At 54.6% G+C, this 14,804-nt stretch overlaps 3 protein-coding genes across 3 annotated transcripts; all 3 read left to right on the forward strand.

Annotated features, from left to right (window-relative positions):
* Nucleotides 1-2,268: 2,268 nt before the first annotated feature.
* On the forward strand, nucleotides 2,269-5,667 carry AYL99_00067 (hypothetical protein; the record flags this gene model as incomplete). Its single annotated transcript, XM_018831583.1, has 1 exon — nucleotides 2,269-5,667. One exon carries the CDS (start codon nucleotides 2,269-2,271, stop codon nucleotides 5,665-5,667), a length of 3,399 nt encoding a protein of 1,132 aa, XP_018697462.1.
* A 4,202-nt stretch (nucleotides 5,668-9,869) lies between these two features.
* Nucleotides 9,870-12,300, forward strand: AYL99_00068 (hypothetical protein; the record flags this gene model as incomplete). The annotated part of the gene is made up of 5 exons (XM_018831584.1): nucleotides 9,870-9,995; nucleotides 10,050-10,136; nucleotides 10,194-10,361; nucleotides 10,414-10,696; nucleotides 10,751-12,300. The coding sequence occupies 5 exons, from the start codon at nucleotides 9,870-9,872 to the stop codon at nucleotides 12,298-12,300; spliced, it is 2,214 nt and encodes a 737-aa protein (XP_018697463.1).
* A 455-nt stretch (nucleotides 12,301-12,755) lies between these two features.
* AYL99_00069 (hypothetical protein) lies at nucleotides 12,756-14,670 on the forward strand (the record flags this gene model as incomplete). The annotated part of the gene is made up of 2 exons (XM_018831585.1): nucleotides 12,756-12,796; nucleotides 12,918-14,670. The coding sequence occupies 2 exons, from the start codon at nucleotides 12,756-12,758 to the stop codon at nucleotides 14,668-14,670; spliced, it is 1,794 nt and encodes a 597-aa protein (XP_018697464.1).
* Nucleotides 14,671-14,804: the final 134 nt, after the last annotated feature.

A 14,804-nucleotide genomic window follows, 5' to 3' on the forward strand; every position in this document is an offset into this window, starting at 1 on the left:
CCGATCGGCGGGCTGAAGCATTCACGGGAGAAGTGAACTCGTCGACGCCCGGTGGATGGACGATAAATTGCCGGGGAATTGTGATTCGATGTGGTGAGCAGTCGTTGCAGACCACCCTGCCGCACTTTCTGCAGTGATGTCGCCTGAACATCCACGTAAACTGTCTTTTGCAGATAGGGCACTCGCTGACTTCTGAATCGGGCTGCCACCTCGGCACTATATATCGTCGTGAACTTTCTGAGGAGGACCTGCTCAACCTGTTGCCTTGAGGGGTTTGTGGCAGCGGTGGCAAGGGAGGGAGTCGTGGTGGTGGAGGGGGCGGAGGGGACGAGCTCGTCAGATCTACAACTTCAGGAAAAGGTCGGTTGATGTTGGTATCGGAAGATGCATGTCGCTGGGTCGTGTGAAGAGAGGAAGGCCCATCCCCGTAGGAAGCATCGTAGTTCAGCCTTCTATCGTGGAAGGCACTTATGTTTGTTCTTCTCCTGCTTTCCTCGTACATTGCTGGGTTTGTAAGCCTCCTCTTGCGATCCAAGGCGATAATGCTTCGCCTACGTTCTTCAGTAGTTTGTTCGGCAGACGGGAGGGGGAGGGCTGGGGGACGGTCTCGCAGAGCAGTAGCCAGCAAAGGACCACTGTGGCCAGCTCCTGAACTTGAGCTAGAGCACGACGCAGAGGCAGAGCCCGAGGCGGAGAGTCGCGGGGTTGGGAGGTTGGGCAGCGGCCGCTGAGTTGTTGTGTCCGTCGTCATCTCGGAGTGTCTGGAAGGGTGAGAGTCATGGCGAGTATGATAATGGCGGGGAGTTTCCCCGTCAGAATTATCGCAGCTGCTCTGCGAAATGGTCGAATCTGATAAAGACATGGCCCTTTTCAGTGCAGTTATGCAACAGGAAAGATGGTAACGCAGCCTGGGTGTCGAGGATCTTGAACCCCAAAAGGAGAGGAAGTTGCAGGCAGAGGCACGTGTCAGGGACAGTGACACCGGTGGCGGAGAACGGACATTTCACGGCGGCTTGAAACACGCACGGGTGGGACGAGATGGGAATCGAGAGGAAGTAACAAGACGCGTATCCTCTACAGGTATTGGATGATAGCTGGCATGATACTCGATACATATGCTGGAGGGATCGCGAGTGGCCGCTTGGTGTGTTGGAGATACGAGTAGCGGAAGACTGTATCTCGAATCACCACTAGGGTAGAAACCCATGTAGGATGACGACGATGCCAGTGGTGAGAACTTACCCTTTACAAACCAAACGTTCCCTGTAGCAAGAGAGCACGTGCTTTCCGAAACATGCTTGGGTTGCTGCTAGTACGAGGTAATTGTTGTCTCGGAACAAGCACGGAGACTGGGGCCTGACGCTGGGGTGGCAGCAAAAGGGAATAGTACCCCTACTATGTATTAGTCGTGGACGAGGTGTTTTACCTATTGATTTGCATCCCTTCGGGCCTGTGCACCAGAAATAGACTGCGAAAATGAAACCCCAGTTAAGGCCGGAGGGCGCCACAGGGAGCTCATAGCGGCATCTTCCTAGGTGAGACCTGCCCAAACAACATCTCCAATAAGGGACAGAAAAAAACGTCTTCATCCGAGGAATCGCTCCTTCCCATTGGCCCAGGGGTCTCTCATCGGGTTTAGTCTCCTGCTGCGGCGGTGCCTGCGCATTGCGCTTCTCACCAACTCCATCAATCTTTCTCAACGTTCGCTTCAGGTTTTCCACGACTGTCATTTGGATCTGTCTTCTCCTCTATTGTAACCCACATCATCCTCGCCAGTTTCTTCATTTTAGCCATTTCTCTCGTTGCGCATCTATGCCGACATCATAGCCTCGCAATTAGTTAGCACTCGTCGCGCGGATCTGAGACACTTTCGCCAAGTGGGTGACGATCGTTTTGAACACTTCGCTTTCGACAGTCGCCATTGACAGGCTTCTACATGTGCCCTGTCACTACACCTTCCTTGTTCGCGTCGTGGGCGATCGATTATTAGGAGGAGGGAATTGATCTGAGTTGCGCTCTGCGTCCGTACGACTTGAACCCTAATTTTTTTTTTCTTCTCAGAAGCGTGTCCACCGCGCGACTGGGCCAGATGTTGGGCTGAGGCGGAGAATTATTGCCTGGGAAGAGGAGGACACAAAGATCCACAGCGCAGAAATGGCATTGACTGAACCAGATGGATACCGGGGTACTGACCTCTTACTGAAAGTGGAGGAGAAACGGCATCGACGTTGGGTATGTTGGAGAGGGGATCGGTCAAGCCCGCTCACCATGACTATTGTCCTGCTCGTCCTTTGCATGTCCTCTGTCCGCGCCGCCTATGTCGAATTTCACAATTGTCTGGATAACAATATTGTCAATTCGGATCCGCGCATCCTACAATTTGTCCCCTACAACGTGTCTGCCGTATTCAACAGCTCTCCGACCTCCGATCGACATCATCTCAACATCACTGTATTTGGGAATGTTACTGGGAAGGCCACCGAACAGCCCTATCCTCCTCCTGACGACCCGTCATGGGCCAATCCAAACGACACTTTTGGCAAGATCCCCGACTTGAGCGAGTCAAACAACAAGTACACCACCCTATTTACCCGTGTTAATTTCTTAGGGTACACTCCATGGAATGCAGACCCTTCGCGGTTCTGTGAGTCCGTGGTTCATGGAGAATGCCCCCTGGCTCCCGCCTTCTACATCAACGAAAACGACCTGGACCATTTACCCGCCTTCTCTGTTGCACACGATTTATTCTCCAGTTACGCTTTCGCCTCACTTGAAGCCACGTTGAGAGTTCAGTCGGGCGATGCCAGCGGACAATTCTACAGCTGTGTTACCGCTACGATTACTCCCGACCTGGGAGGATCTCTCAAGGCCATACTCAGATATGTACCGCTCGTGGTACTGATCGTGGTCGGAGTCGCTACCATCGCCGCCGCTATTCTGAGTCCGTGGGGCTCTGCGGACCTGTTTCATTGGAGCAGCAATTTTGGGCGTGACGAGGATTTACTACGCCTAGTCACTCCCGGATTTGGAGACTGTTTGCAATACATTCAATTTGTGGTCCTGACCGGCAGTCTGTCCTTGAACTATCCTGGCTTCTTTCAGCCAGCAGTGAGCCGCGTCGCCTGGTCCTCGCTCATGTTCAACGAGAGTTTCGTGACTGGCGGAAATGGCACCCAGAGCCCGGTCGACGGGATTTATGAATATCATCAGAACACCAAATATGGTCTTGATCGAATGAGCCAACTGGTTGGCATGACCTCAGACAAAGATATCTGGGCCGACATGATCGTGTGGCTGGTGGTCATCGTTGCTGCCGTCTCGATATTGACTCAAGTTGGATTTGCGGTCCGCTGGATCTATCGAAAGATCCAGAGGGAGCCGCCAGAGGATCTGCGTTCCAAAAATGGACCGTTCACTGTTGGAAACGTCGTCCGGCTGGTCATGAACTTTTTCTTTCTGCCTTTGGTATCGCTGTCATTCTATCAGTTGGTGATTGCCGGGAAAGGCCCGGCCTACTCCGTTGCCCTTGCAGCGGTGGCGCTGGTTTTGGTCGTCGCATTTTTGATCTGGGTGCTGTTATTATTTGTTCGGACGAGACCACGCTCGTTCCTCTTCGACGACTTTCTGATGGTCCTTGCTTACGGGCCTCTATATAACACCTACTGCGACGACGCGGCCACCTTTTCATTGATTCCTCTTCTCGTCAACCTTGTCCGGGGCATCGCAATTGGGGCTGTCCAGCCGTCCGGAATTGCACAAATTGTGCTGCTAGCAATCTGTGAGATTGTTATGATTCTTACAATTAACGCCTTCCGGCCATTTCCGTCTGCCACCTCCATGAACATCTACCACACTTGCTTCTCCGTTATCCGACTTATCACCATCCTTCTTTTTATAGCTTTTGTGCCTGCACTAGGCGTTCAGGATTCGTCGAGAGGCTGGATCGGGTACGCGATCCTCACTATTCATGCCTGCACCATGGTCTTTGGGTTCTTCCTGAATGCCGTACAGACCTTGGTCGAAGTCATTGCCCGCCTTGCAGGTGCGGGCGGACGGGATGAAGCAACAGGGGCCGCCACTAGAGGTGGGTTGAACAAGGTATTTGGAATGCGACAACTGTCTCGACGAATGCCGCGGCGAGCTACTCAGGACCCGCGCCATAGTATGTCATCGAATGCGGCCATGCTGAACGCCATCGAAAACGACCAACAGAAGCTCCAGATGGCGAAGACCAGGTCGCGCAGTGTCTCGGCTACGTCAGGCGTTCTCCTGGAAGGCGGTGCAAACTCCAACCGGATCAGCCAGAACCTCGATGGTCGTGTTGTCGGCCACACCACTCCTGATAGATCCAGCAGGGGATCAAGGCGACTTACCGCCCGGCTTAGTGGTACGGGGTCCCTGGGTGGGATCGTCGGCATTCAGAAGCAGGTGGAACAAAAAGACCCGTACTATCGACCACCGCGCAGAAACACAATGGATGCACTTGCTGGAGTCGACAGTCGTCCAAATTTGGCTCAGGTGTCGTCAAAGGGGGCCGTGGCAACTGAAGGAGCTGTCGAGGACGATGCTGGGGAAGGTCCCTCTACTCCTATGCCTTTGGAAAACGACGACTTCGAAGACATCACGAATGATTTGACGAGGACAAAGACCGACTACGCGGTGAGAGAGGTTGACTTCTACTACGGTGTCCGGGGTGCTGCTCTCTCCAGTGGAACTAGGAAGCTCAAGACTGGACCAGCTGATCCGACCGGGCCTGTCTCTACTGCCACCGGGTGGTTCAAAAATCTTCTAGGCGGCAAGACCAAAGAGAAGAACAAGGGATTTGAGGTGGTCCGGAGTGCCCGTGCTCCTCCTCCCGGGCTGTTCCCACCACACGCTCCTGTCCGAGAAAGCCAGGTCACGGAGCCTTACCACGACGACGTCCGCAGCATAGAAGAGAGCCAGACTGATCGAAACAGCGCAGGAATCTCGTCACCACCACCACAACCCAAGGTTCAAAGGCAGAGCCACAACCAAAGTGTTTATGACGACATCTCTGTTGCAGAGTCTGACGATGAGGAGGAAGCAGAGAGTCACGTCCCAGAAAGACCACCGTCGTTGCCCCTGATCGAATCCGTCGGTGGCATTGAATTGCCCAGCCGTATTGGGTCGGAGGCTTCAAGGAAATCCCGTGGCAAACCCCCACGCACACATGACACAGACATTCCAGCAGTTCCCGCTATTCCTCGCAAGAGTTCACGAAGACAGTCCGGTGGCGATTCGGGGGACAGAGGGCTGGCCGAGTCTGCATTACCTGCAGCGCGTCCAGCTAACGTTACATCCCGAAAAGCGCCGACGCAGCCGCTAGGAACTAGCCGCATTCCTTTCGCGAATACCCAGCCGTCGACCGCCCGCAACAAGAGGTATTCAACTGGGGCAGAATCAACAACGTCGAGCGTTATCCGTGACGGGGACGAAAATACTCCCGTGCACCCGTCGTATACAAGTCAGATGCGCCAGTCAGCCACATCCGCCCTGGGAACCCATGGAGCCGATCTCCGCAACGACCAGCCGTCCAACATGGGTTTCGTGCAACAACATAGGGCCAGCGACCACATACACCACAGTCCGGGTTCGCCTGAGTTCGAAGGTAGCACTGCTGAAGTTCACGGGCACCCGGCTTATTGAGGGACTGGTCGACCATTGGCTGGAAAGGTTATCACGAAGTTCACGACCTATTTGCAAAATACATATTGTATGGAAGATTACTGGGCAATTGGAGACGGTCGTCCATTACCCGGTATGCTTCAACAGGCACATTGCAGTTTTGTTGCATTTATTACCGAGATCGTGTTCAGAAGAGCACCGACCAAAGGCAAAAGGAAAAATTCACATTGGACTCGACAGGGGGAAATGCACTTTGGCTCCTTTCTGCCAGTTTGATCAGCGAGGCGTCCGGTTTTGTGTAGAAAGGAAATAATATATCAGGCCTATCATTTTTGAGGCATGTATTTAATTAACATTGTCCCTAATGTCATCCATACGTAACTGTTTCGCAATGGAAATTGGAAGCTTTGAGCAAGAAGTCTCCAAGACAAAGATAAAACCTGGACAATGGGCGTGTCTTTCAATGTGCCGTCTACCGTCTTCGTCCACAGGCAGCTTGTACCAGCTTTCGTCGTCCATCCCGGTTATATTCACCTTGCCACGAATGTGCACAGTGCCAAAAGCAGCTTCCCCACAGACCGAAAGGAGCGAAGCCATCTTGTACTACGTCTACTAACGCTCTTCGTCGTGGAAAACGGACCTGAAAAGAACGTCTTCACCTGCCGCAAAAGGCTAAAACCACGACGACAGAGCTTTGTCCCTGACTTCCTAAGCGAAATCAAAACCTACTTGATTATCCTTTTAGCTATGTCCCGCGACTGCGTGTGAGTTAAGACTGCTGAGCCGCCACCCTGTGCGATGACAGCGTGACCCGTGGAGATGCCGTCCACAAAAGCCAATCTCAACATGACTCTGTCGCCGGTCCCTGACACGGGCAGATGTGGGCGACGCAGACCCTAGGTCCTCAAGGCATGGGCAAGAACCTTCGAGGGTGGACGCTTAGGCGTGAGTTAGCCCGATAGCTTTGGAAGCTCCACCGCCTCGTCTGTTCGAGAGACACGGTACCTGGGCTCGTGCACTCGGATCACGGCGAGGTTTGACAAATAACGATCGATCGACAGAAGCTCCTCCCCGCCGGTTGAGGATCTTACAGACGAGCCCTTCAGGCGACCTGTTACCTTGATATCCTCACGTCCTGAGACCCTGGACTTACAGCCTACTTGGGACAAGGTTCGATCGGCTCGCAAAATAATGACATGCATGTCTTGCCGGCTTCTCATGAATCATGACACCAGCACGGGGCCCCTGGGTCCGTGCACCAGCGCCTGAAGCCAGAAGGGGACAACTGACTTCTGTATGAGGCGAAGGCCAGGAGACTTAAATTTTAAGGATCACATATTCCCCGCCGGTTCGAAGCTAGATCTGCCGTACGAGCAGACCCAATCGTCGACGGTCCTGGGGGATGGATGGCCAACGCAGACCAGGATTGGTCCGGAGGACGGAGCCCGCATGGCTGCAACCATCTCGATAGTGTGGCACGCTCGGCAGAAAAGGACTCCTGCTACTTACAGACTTCAAACGAGCACGAGACCAGAGGCTCGCCTGCCAGTCGTGGGATCCAGACCTCAGGAGCTTGTGCAGAAAACGATATCTCTCCCAGACACGACGAGAGCAGACAGTCGCATGGTGTCTGCGCATACCAGTCCCCCCCAAAGATCCAAGGAAGAAGTTGCCGACCTATCTGCACCGGCGACGAGCGCTGTTCGACAGTCCCTTTGCCTTGATCCCCGTCCAGGGCATTTCACGATTCCCATGTCAAGCATTATAAGAGTTTCGAGTATCTTGGCTGAGCGGCCGGCGCAAGCCAGCTCCTCACTAAACCACCGCCACCAGTACTTTATGATTTACGTACATCCACCCAAACTCCTGGGACAGGCTATCTTGTCATTGGCCGTGCGCCATTGTGGTCCTAGGCCGCGGAGGCGGGCCCGCAAGCCGGTGTCAAAACCGCCAGGGATGGACCTCGCCTTGAAACTATTGATCAGCCGTGGGGATCTTCCTCGCCTAACACGAGCGATGTGCATTGAGTGACAGCGGGTGGCACAGGTGGCCCGTGCCCTTGTTGGTGTTTTCGACCCTTCCCCAGATCGATGTTGTGTCGACGACCAAAACTCCGTCCATGTCTAGATGCGCCAGAGGCTCTCCGGCAAAGCCGGTCTCGACTCCCAGCATCGCATGCCAAAGAAAAACACAGCCAGATTTCAGGAATAAGTGGCAAACAGGGCCTCCTGGACCATTCCATACGCGGGGTACTCCGGCCTTGATGGAGCACTCAAAAAGTTACTTCGCCGTCCTGCCTCACTAGCCATGTCCTCTCCTGGACACTCCTTCAGCTCAGGTGGCCTCAAAGGGGTTGCGGGTCGTGGGTCGAAAGCAAAATCAAGGATTTCGAGATACATTTTGAGATAAACTCTTCCCTACTTGTACAATGCCCCTCAGCACCAAGCACGGGGGTTGCTGGGCATACGGCACGGCTCGGAGGACTTTGGAGACATTGCCACAGCTCGATCGAGCTAAGCAGACCTCCTGATCGGTTCATCTTGTCGCTTTCTCCAGGATGGCGAAATCGTCACGGTTAGTATAGCCTACAGTATGCAAGCCGCACGAGCCGCCGGCAAACGGCAACTTGGGCCTACGCACCAATGCCTATTCCCTCCTCCTCCTCAGCTACGAAAGGGACTTATGCACAAGAATGGAGCTGGCCGATGGTGACGGAAAACTCTCCTTCCACCAATCAGTCGACACACCAGAGCTATTCGGCGACCACGGCCATTAGCCACCACCAAACCCTAGTCTGTCGAGTCGAAAGGATCGATCCAAGAGCCCACCACTCTCTCGCTCTGGCGAGACAAGATCTGGGTTTCTCATCTCTCGTCTATCGGGCCCATACTGTTGTCATTGCATGTCTACTCTAGGCGACCACGGTGGCTCTCATCCCACTAACACCAGCTTCCCACACAGAGTCTTGGTAGTGCAGGGCACCACGTACGGCCCGAATCCATGCCCTCATCCCTGTGTTGCCGTCCGAGCGCTCTTGTCAGAGTTTGCCCACTATGGCCTCTCCATGTCTCATTCTTCTGGAGTGGGTCATCTTCGTGATGTCTCCCCCCTTGAAGAGTGAAGAGTGAAGAAAGCACTAAAAGCACACTGGAGCAATCGTTGCGTGGTGAGGCTCGGAGGAAAATGCCGTGAGAGTTGTAGGCGAACTTCCCACGAGATACAGGGATCTCACCTTGTTGCCTGCCAATTTCTGCCCATTTCCACGCACTACTAATGCCCTAACCAGCAGCCTTCGGACTGTCTTTCCGAGGACCTGCGGCCAATCAATGTTCACCTATCTTTGTCCGCGGCCCTTGGTCAGCGACATTGGGCCGAGCAGATGCAGGAAAATGGACAGACTCTCCGCCTAGCAGCGTTGGCGAGCACGACGACAACCGTCGAGTCTCTGGGCCCTCGCTAAGTCTTCCCAATGCAAGCTTTTTTTGCCTTTCGTCAACTCCCATCTCGCTAGGCCTGCACCCCTGAGTGGGCTATGGCTGCATGTGGAATTGATACATGCAGCAGTGGTTTCGATTTGGGATAGTGGACGGCTGCACGCTATTGGGACATGGATAACCTAACACACCCTCCAACACCTCCAAGTCCAATGTCGTCCCTCTCTCGACTCCTCACCAGTGCTTGCTGCCATCCACCCCGGGAGTTACTGCAGTTGGATGCTTCGACTGATTGGCGCACAAGTCTGGAGCAAACATCCTGGGAACTCCGAACTGTAGCATCCAACCCCGGTTGGGACTCTCCACCATTCCACCCTCCTTCACGCATTTTTGTATTTGCGTTTATGGCAAAGTTGGTCGAAGCGGGATCGACAGTCCCCTCTGAGGTCCCTGATTCCCATATTATACCTGTTCCTGGACCCTGTGGTGTTCTTACAAAAGATCGGATTCTCTGATTATCACCCTCGACGTTCGGATACCCCCAGTGAGCGTTGCTGTCGCTAATGCCACGATATATCCTTCAGACGTCTCAATCTTTTAAGCATTCAGACTGAAAAGAGTGTCCACCCGTTGCGGGTCGCTACTATCGGGACCACTTGATATTCGGAAACCACGAATTTTGCTTGATTATTACTGCGCTGCCCGCCAGACAGATCAAGGGACAACCTCATCGACTCTTTCTCACCGCTGTTTGATCTGGTAGATGGCCAGGCACTGGCATCATAAATCATGATGTTGACCGGCATTCCCAACACTCCAACGGTGTTTGTACAGGCCCTCGGCCTCCCTCAGCCATCAGTATTCAGCAAGCGGCGGGCCAACTCCTGCAAGCCCTGCCGTGACAGCAAATCCAGAGTACGATGCAGGCCCTTGGAAGTGTGACAGACTAGCCGCTAACAGATGCCACAGTGCTCCGGAGGCATGCCCTGTACAACCTGTCAGAAGAAGCGTGACAAGCCCGAATGCTTCTACCTTACTTCGTTTCCCAGGAACCAAGTCAGTCCCGTACGGCAACACATGGTCCTATGAAATAAATGCTGATGATAAAACTAGCCCAAGCAAGTACATGACACGGAGCACAGCCACGGAGAGGCGTTCGGCGCCTGCCGTGGCGCCAAACAAGGGTCCGATAAAATGGGTGCCGTCGAAGGAGGCCGCGGGTTTGCAACTCCGCAGCAGAACTTTTGTGGAACTCTGTCACTATCAAGGAGTATCGACGAGGTATTCAGAGCGCTCGAATCTCTCGACGTCAGCATGCTAACTAACTCTCCAGTTCAAGTCCCTTCTTCCAACCAATGGACGATTTCGGGAGATCCTGGACTCGATCCAACCTATGCAAGTCTTCAACCTGGAAAATCATGCCACCGAAGATGAAACGACGATGGACTATGCCCACACGGGAGAACTAGGCGACGACTCCGAAGTCGAATTTCCGCCTCGTCTTCAGCCACTCTATATGAAATACAGGACTGTACGGGAGCTACTTGTTGCCGGACGGGCGATGCAGGCCTGGGCCGCCTTCCCGAGCCTTGTCCGTGATGCCGAAATCCTTGGCTGTAAGTCTAGAAATGCTTCACCTTCGAACTGGCATATTGACCTAATCTTTGCAGTGGACGTAGAAGGAAGCCTCACCCCCGTGGAAGCTGAAACAGATTCACAACCTGGCCGTCACCTGTGCTGGCTCCTTGTGGAGCTCGATGTCCAGATCAGCTTTCTCTTGGGTCGTTGTCCCTTTATTGCCCCTTTCCATGGCATTCCCAAGCCATCTCCAACCAGCCCTCGGCAAGAAGAACAGGACCTACAGCAGAACATCTATGAATTCTCACAGTACATGATTGAAGTGTTGGATCGCTTCAACCGTGGCAGGAATGATCCGTCCAAGTTGTCTTCCCACGAGCGGGAGACCATGTTAGAAGCAGACCTAACTCAACTATATCAATTGCAGTCGAAGCTGCCACCCATACCTCAAAACAGCTCATCCGAAACATCATTATCCATTCCCATTATTCAACACCACATCGACGTCCAGTTGATGCTGATGGTACTGCATTGTCAGATGCTGCGGTCGATGCGCAATCAACACACCTCGGCCAAAAGAGCCAAGTACAGGGAGCTGTTGAAATGTTCTCGCTTGATCACTGAAATGTTCGACTCCATCCATAGCCTCGAGTCGACCCAGACCGCCTCGTCTTGGCCGCGGTGCTTTGGAGTCTTTTGCGCTGCCGTTATGTTAGGCATCGCGACCATACGCCAGGAGGTGGGTGTGAGCATAGGTTCGAAGCGTGTCGAGCGAACCTTGGGGATCTTCAAGGATCTGGCCAAAGCTGGCCAGGCCTCTGGAGTGGCGGAACTCGCCATGAAGTCCCTGGATCTGGTTGTCGACCGAATCAGAGAACTCGAACACCCTCCCACGAGCTCCACAGGTCTCACTGCTCCAGCGACGGTGACCTGCCCAACCACCCCTACTGGAGAGGTCACCCCTCCAGCCCCCCCTCTGACTGACCTATCGTCCAAGGTGAAGAGGAATGTTGCTGGCCTTAAGCGTCGTCGGAGACCAAGCTTCGAGGGGAAGTTCGGTGCCAACAAGCGACAAATGTTCGAGTTCAAGGACATCGCTCCAAGCAACTTGGAACAACGACGGGCAAGTTGGCATCCCGGCACAGAACACCACTATGCCCAAGCCATGGCGGCTTTCCATGATCCGTCTGCCGGCAATGGCCTGAATCGACTTGACCTGCAGAGCTTCCAGCAGGACAAATGCCACCCGACACCTGTTTCTGCCTCATTTACAGCAGGTGATCAAAGAGCAATGTCCAACGTCGGATATGGGTCGACTTCTATGGAGCATTTCCACGAATTCCAGGCGGCTCATCACTGGGTGCACCCTCCCATGATGTACCATCCGCCGATGTACGATGACTGGTGGCAAGCTCAATTTACCCCTTATGATACGATGACCCCGGACCATAGCCGACCGGTGTTCTTCGAGTCTCCATTGGGCCTGCAGATGGATCAGAGCCGTCACCTTGAGGCCAGCTCGCGTGGCAGTGACCATGCTGGCTTTGCTCACCTGAAACCGGACGCAGGGGTCCATCACGACCCCACCATGGTGATGAATACCTCGATGGTGCACTCGCTATGCACAACTCAGGCTGTGTAACGGAAAGCACTTGGCCGGGAACAGACAAAAACGGTGGGGCTGCAGGGCGCACAGGGAGGCTGGCGTCAAGCACGTGTGATGTGAACATGGGCAGCGCTGATATGTTAGGAGCGCATGTATTCTACGACTTTAGCTATGTAGGTACTGGTATTATGAAATATCCCACAAGTTACTATATACCAGCCTCTCTTGATGCCCTGTTTATACTGGCTATACGTAGAACATAGCGTCCAATAGGAGACTCAGACCTGATCAGGAAGGCCAATGCGGGCCAACCAATTAGAGTGCGGAACATAGACCGCGGTCTCCACAGGATCTTTCCGCTTTTTCCACCTCCATCTGCATGCGCAAAGCCGCTCAACTCCTAAGCTGCTTCGTTGTACTCACCACACCTACCTACCTACATCTTCCCTTTGCCCCCTCCTCCCCTCGGTGTAACCATGTGAACCGTCGCAATGTATCCGCCATTTGATTACTTCGAGCATCGCCGAGCCTGGTCAGTGAGCCAATTTCATCTCCTCCCTCCTCTCACCAGTGGTGCCCTGTCTCTCACTGTCTCTCTCTCTCTCTGTTTGCTGCGTCTGCAATACTGACTGACCTCTCTTTCCTTCGGATAGCGTCATAAAGCAGCGCCAGCGTGACGCTCGGTTCGACTCGCTCCCCGATCCCTACAAGGGCCCGCTCACGGCGCAGCAGCGGTCCATCCTCAACGCCCCGATCGCCCAGCTGGTCCGCGACGTGCACGATGGCACCCTCTCGCCCATCGACATCCTCCGCACCTACGGCAAGACTACGACGGTCGCGCACCAGCGCACCAACTGTGTCACCGAGGTCCTCCTGCCCGAGGCCGAGTCGTGGGCGCGCAATGAACAGCAGGATGTGAATCTCAAAGGCCCCCTCGCCGGCATCCCCGTGTCCCTCAAGGACTCGATCGCCGTCGGCGGCTTCGACGTCAGTGTGGGCTACTCCCGCAATGTCTTCAAACCCTACAGCGAGGACGGCGTCATGGTCAAGCTTCTGAAAAGAGCCGGAGCGATACCCCACGCCAAAACCGCCCTGCCTATCACGCTGCTGAGCTTCGAGAGCACCAACGACCTGTGGGGCGTGTGCAAGAACCCGCACAACCCCAATTACTCGCCTGGTGGCAGTACCGGCGGCGAAGGTGCTCTTTTGGCATTGAACGGATCCAGGATTGGTATTGGTTCCGACGTCGCGGGCTCGGTGCGTGCCCCGGCGGCGTGGTCGGGCATCAATTCTCTACGCTGTTCGACGGGCAGATGGCCCAAGGTCGGGATGAATACCTCCATGCCGGGCCAGGAAGGGGTGCCCAGTGTCTTCTCTCCCATGGCCAGGACACTGGACGATTTGACCTACTTCACGCGGGCATTCATCGGCATGAATCCCTGGGAAGTGGACTACACGGTGCACCCCATCCCGTGGCGACAAGAGGTCTACGACGAGGTGCTGGAAAAGAAACCGCTGCGCATTGGCCTGATGACCACCGATGGCGTTTGCGCTCCCGCCCCAGCGATTGCTCGCGGGCTGAACATGACCGCCTCGGCGCTCCGCTCCGCTGGCCACCAAGTGGTTGAAATCCCAGTCTCCTCATACCCCCCGACTGCGACCCCCGCTATCGGTCTACAGATCGCCAGCGTGCTCCTCTGCGCCGACGGTGGCAAGACCTTCCGATCGTTCTTTCGGACGGGCGAGTCTAACGACCCGGGTGCGGCGCAGATCAATTTCTACATGTCCCTGCCTCGACCTCTTAAATACCTGTGGTACCTCTTCACGCGCTATGTCCGGCGTGACTCGGTGTGGGCGTCCATTCTCCGCTACTTCCACCCCCTGAGCGCTTTCGAGCAGTGGCAGTGGGTTGCCAAGCGCGAAGCTTACAGGGCGACGTGGTTCGACTGGCTCAATCAACCCGCGCAGCAGTTTGATTTCATCCTGTGTCCCGGAAACGCCACCCCGGCCCTGCCGCACGGGTGCATGAAGGAGGCGGTGAGCAGCTGTGGGTACACGTTTTTGTGGAATCTTTTGGACTACACCGCGGGTATCATTCCCGTGGCAAAGGTGGACAAAGAAAAGGATGCTCTGCCCAAAGGATTCAGGCCAGCGAATGGGGTTGAGAAGGGCGCGTACAAGTACTACGACAGTGTGAAGATGGCGGGTCTCCCAATAGCGGTGCAAATCGTCGGACGGAGACTGACGGAGGAGAAGGTCCTGGGGTATATGCAAGTTGTGACGGATGCGTTGAAGGAAAGCGGTACCGTGTACGAGCATTTGGACGTCGACAATCTGCCCGAGATTGACGAGCTGGAGCAAGGAAGCAGGAAGAAGATCCCTGTCGACCCCAAGAAGATCTGGTAAGACGCCATGCAGCAGGGGTGGAGCTCGCGGGCGGCGATTCACCGTGGCAAGAGGAGGAGGAGGAGGGAGAGGAATGAATCGGTGTGCATGTCCACATTGTGTATGGATTGTGTGCCAGTCACTTCAAACCGACG

This window comes from Fonsecaea erecta (genome assembly GCF_001651985.1).
Source record: "Fonsecaea erecta strain CBS 125763 chromosome Unknown Scaff1, whole genome shotgun sequence".
Lineage (NCBI taxonomy): Eukaryota > Fungi > Ascomycota > Eurotiomycetes > Chaetothyriales > Herpotrichiellaceae > Fonsecaea > Fonsecaea erecta.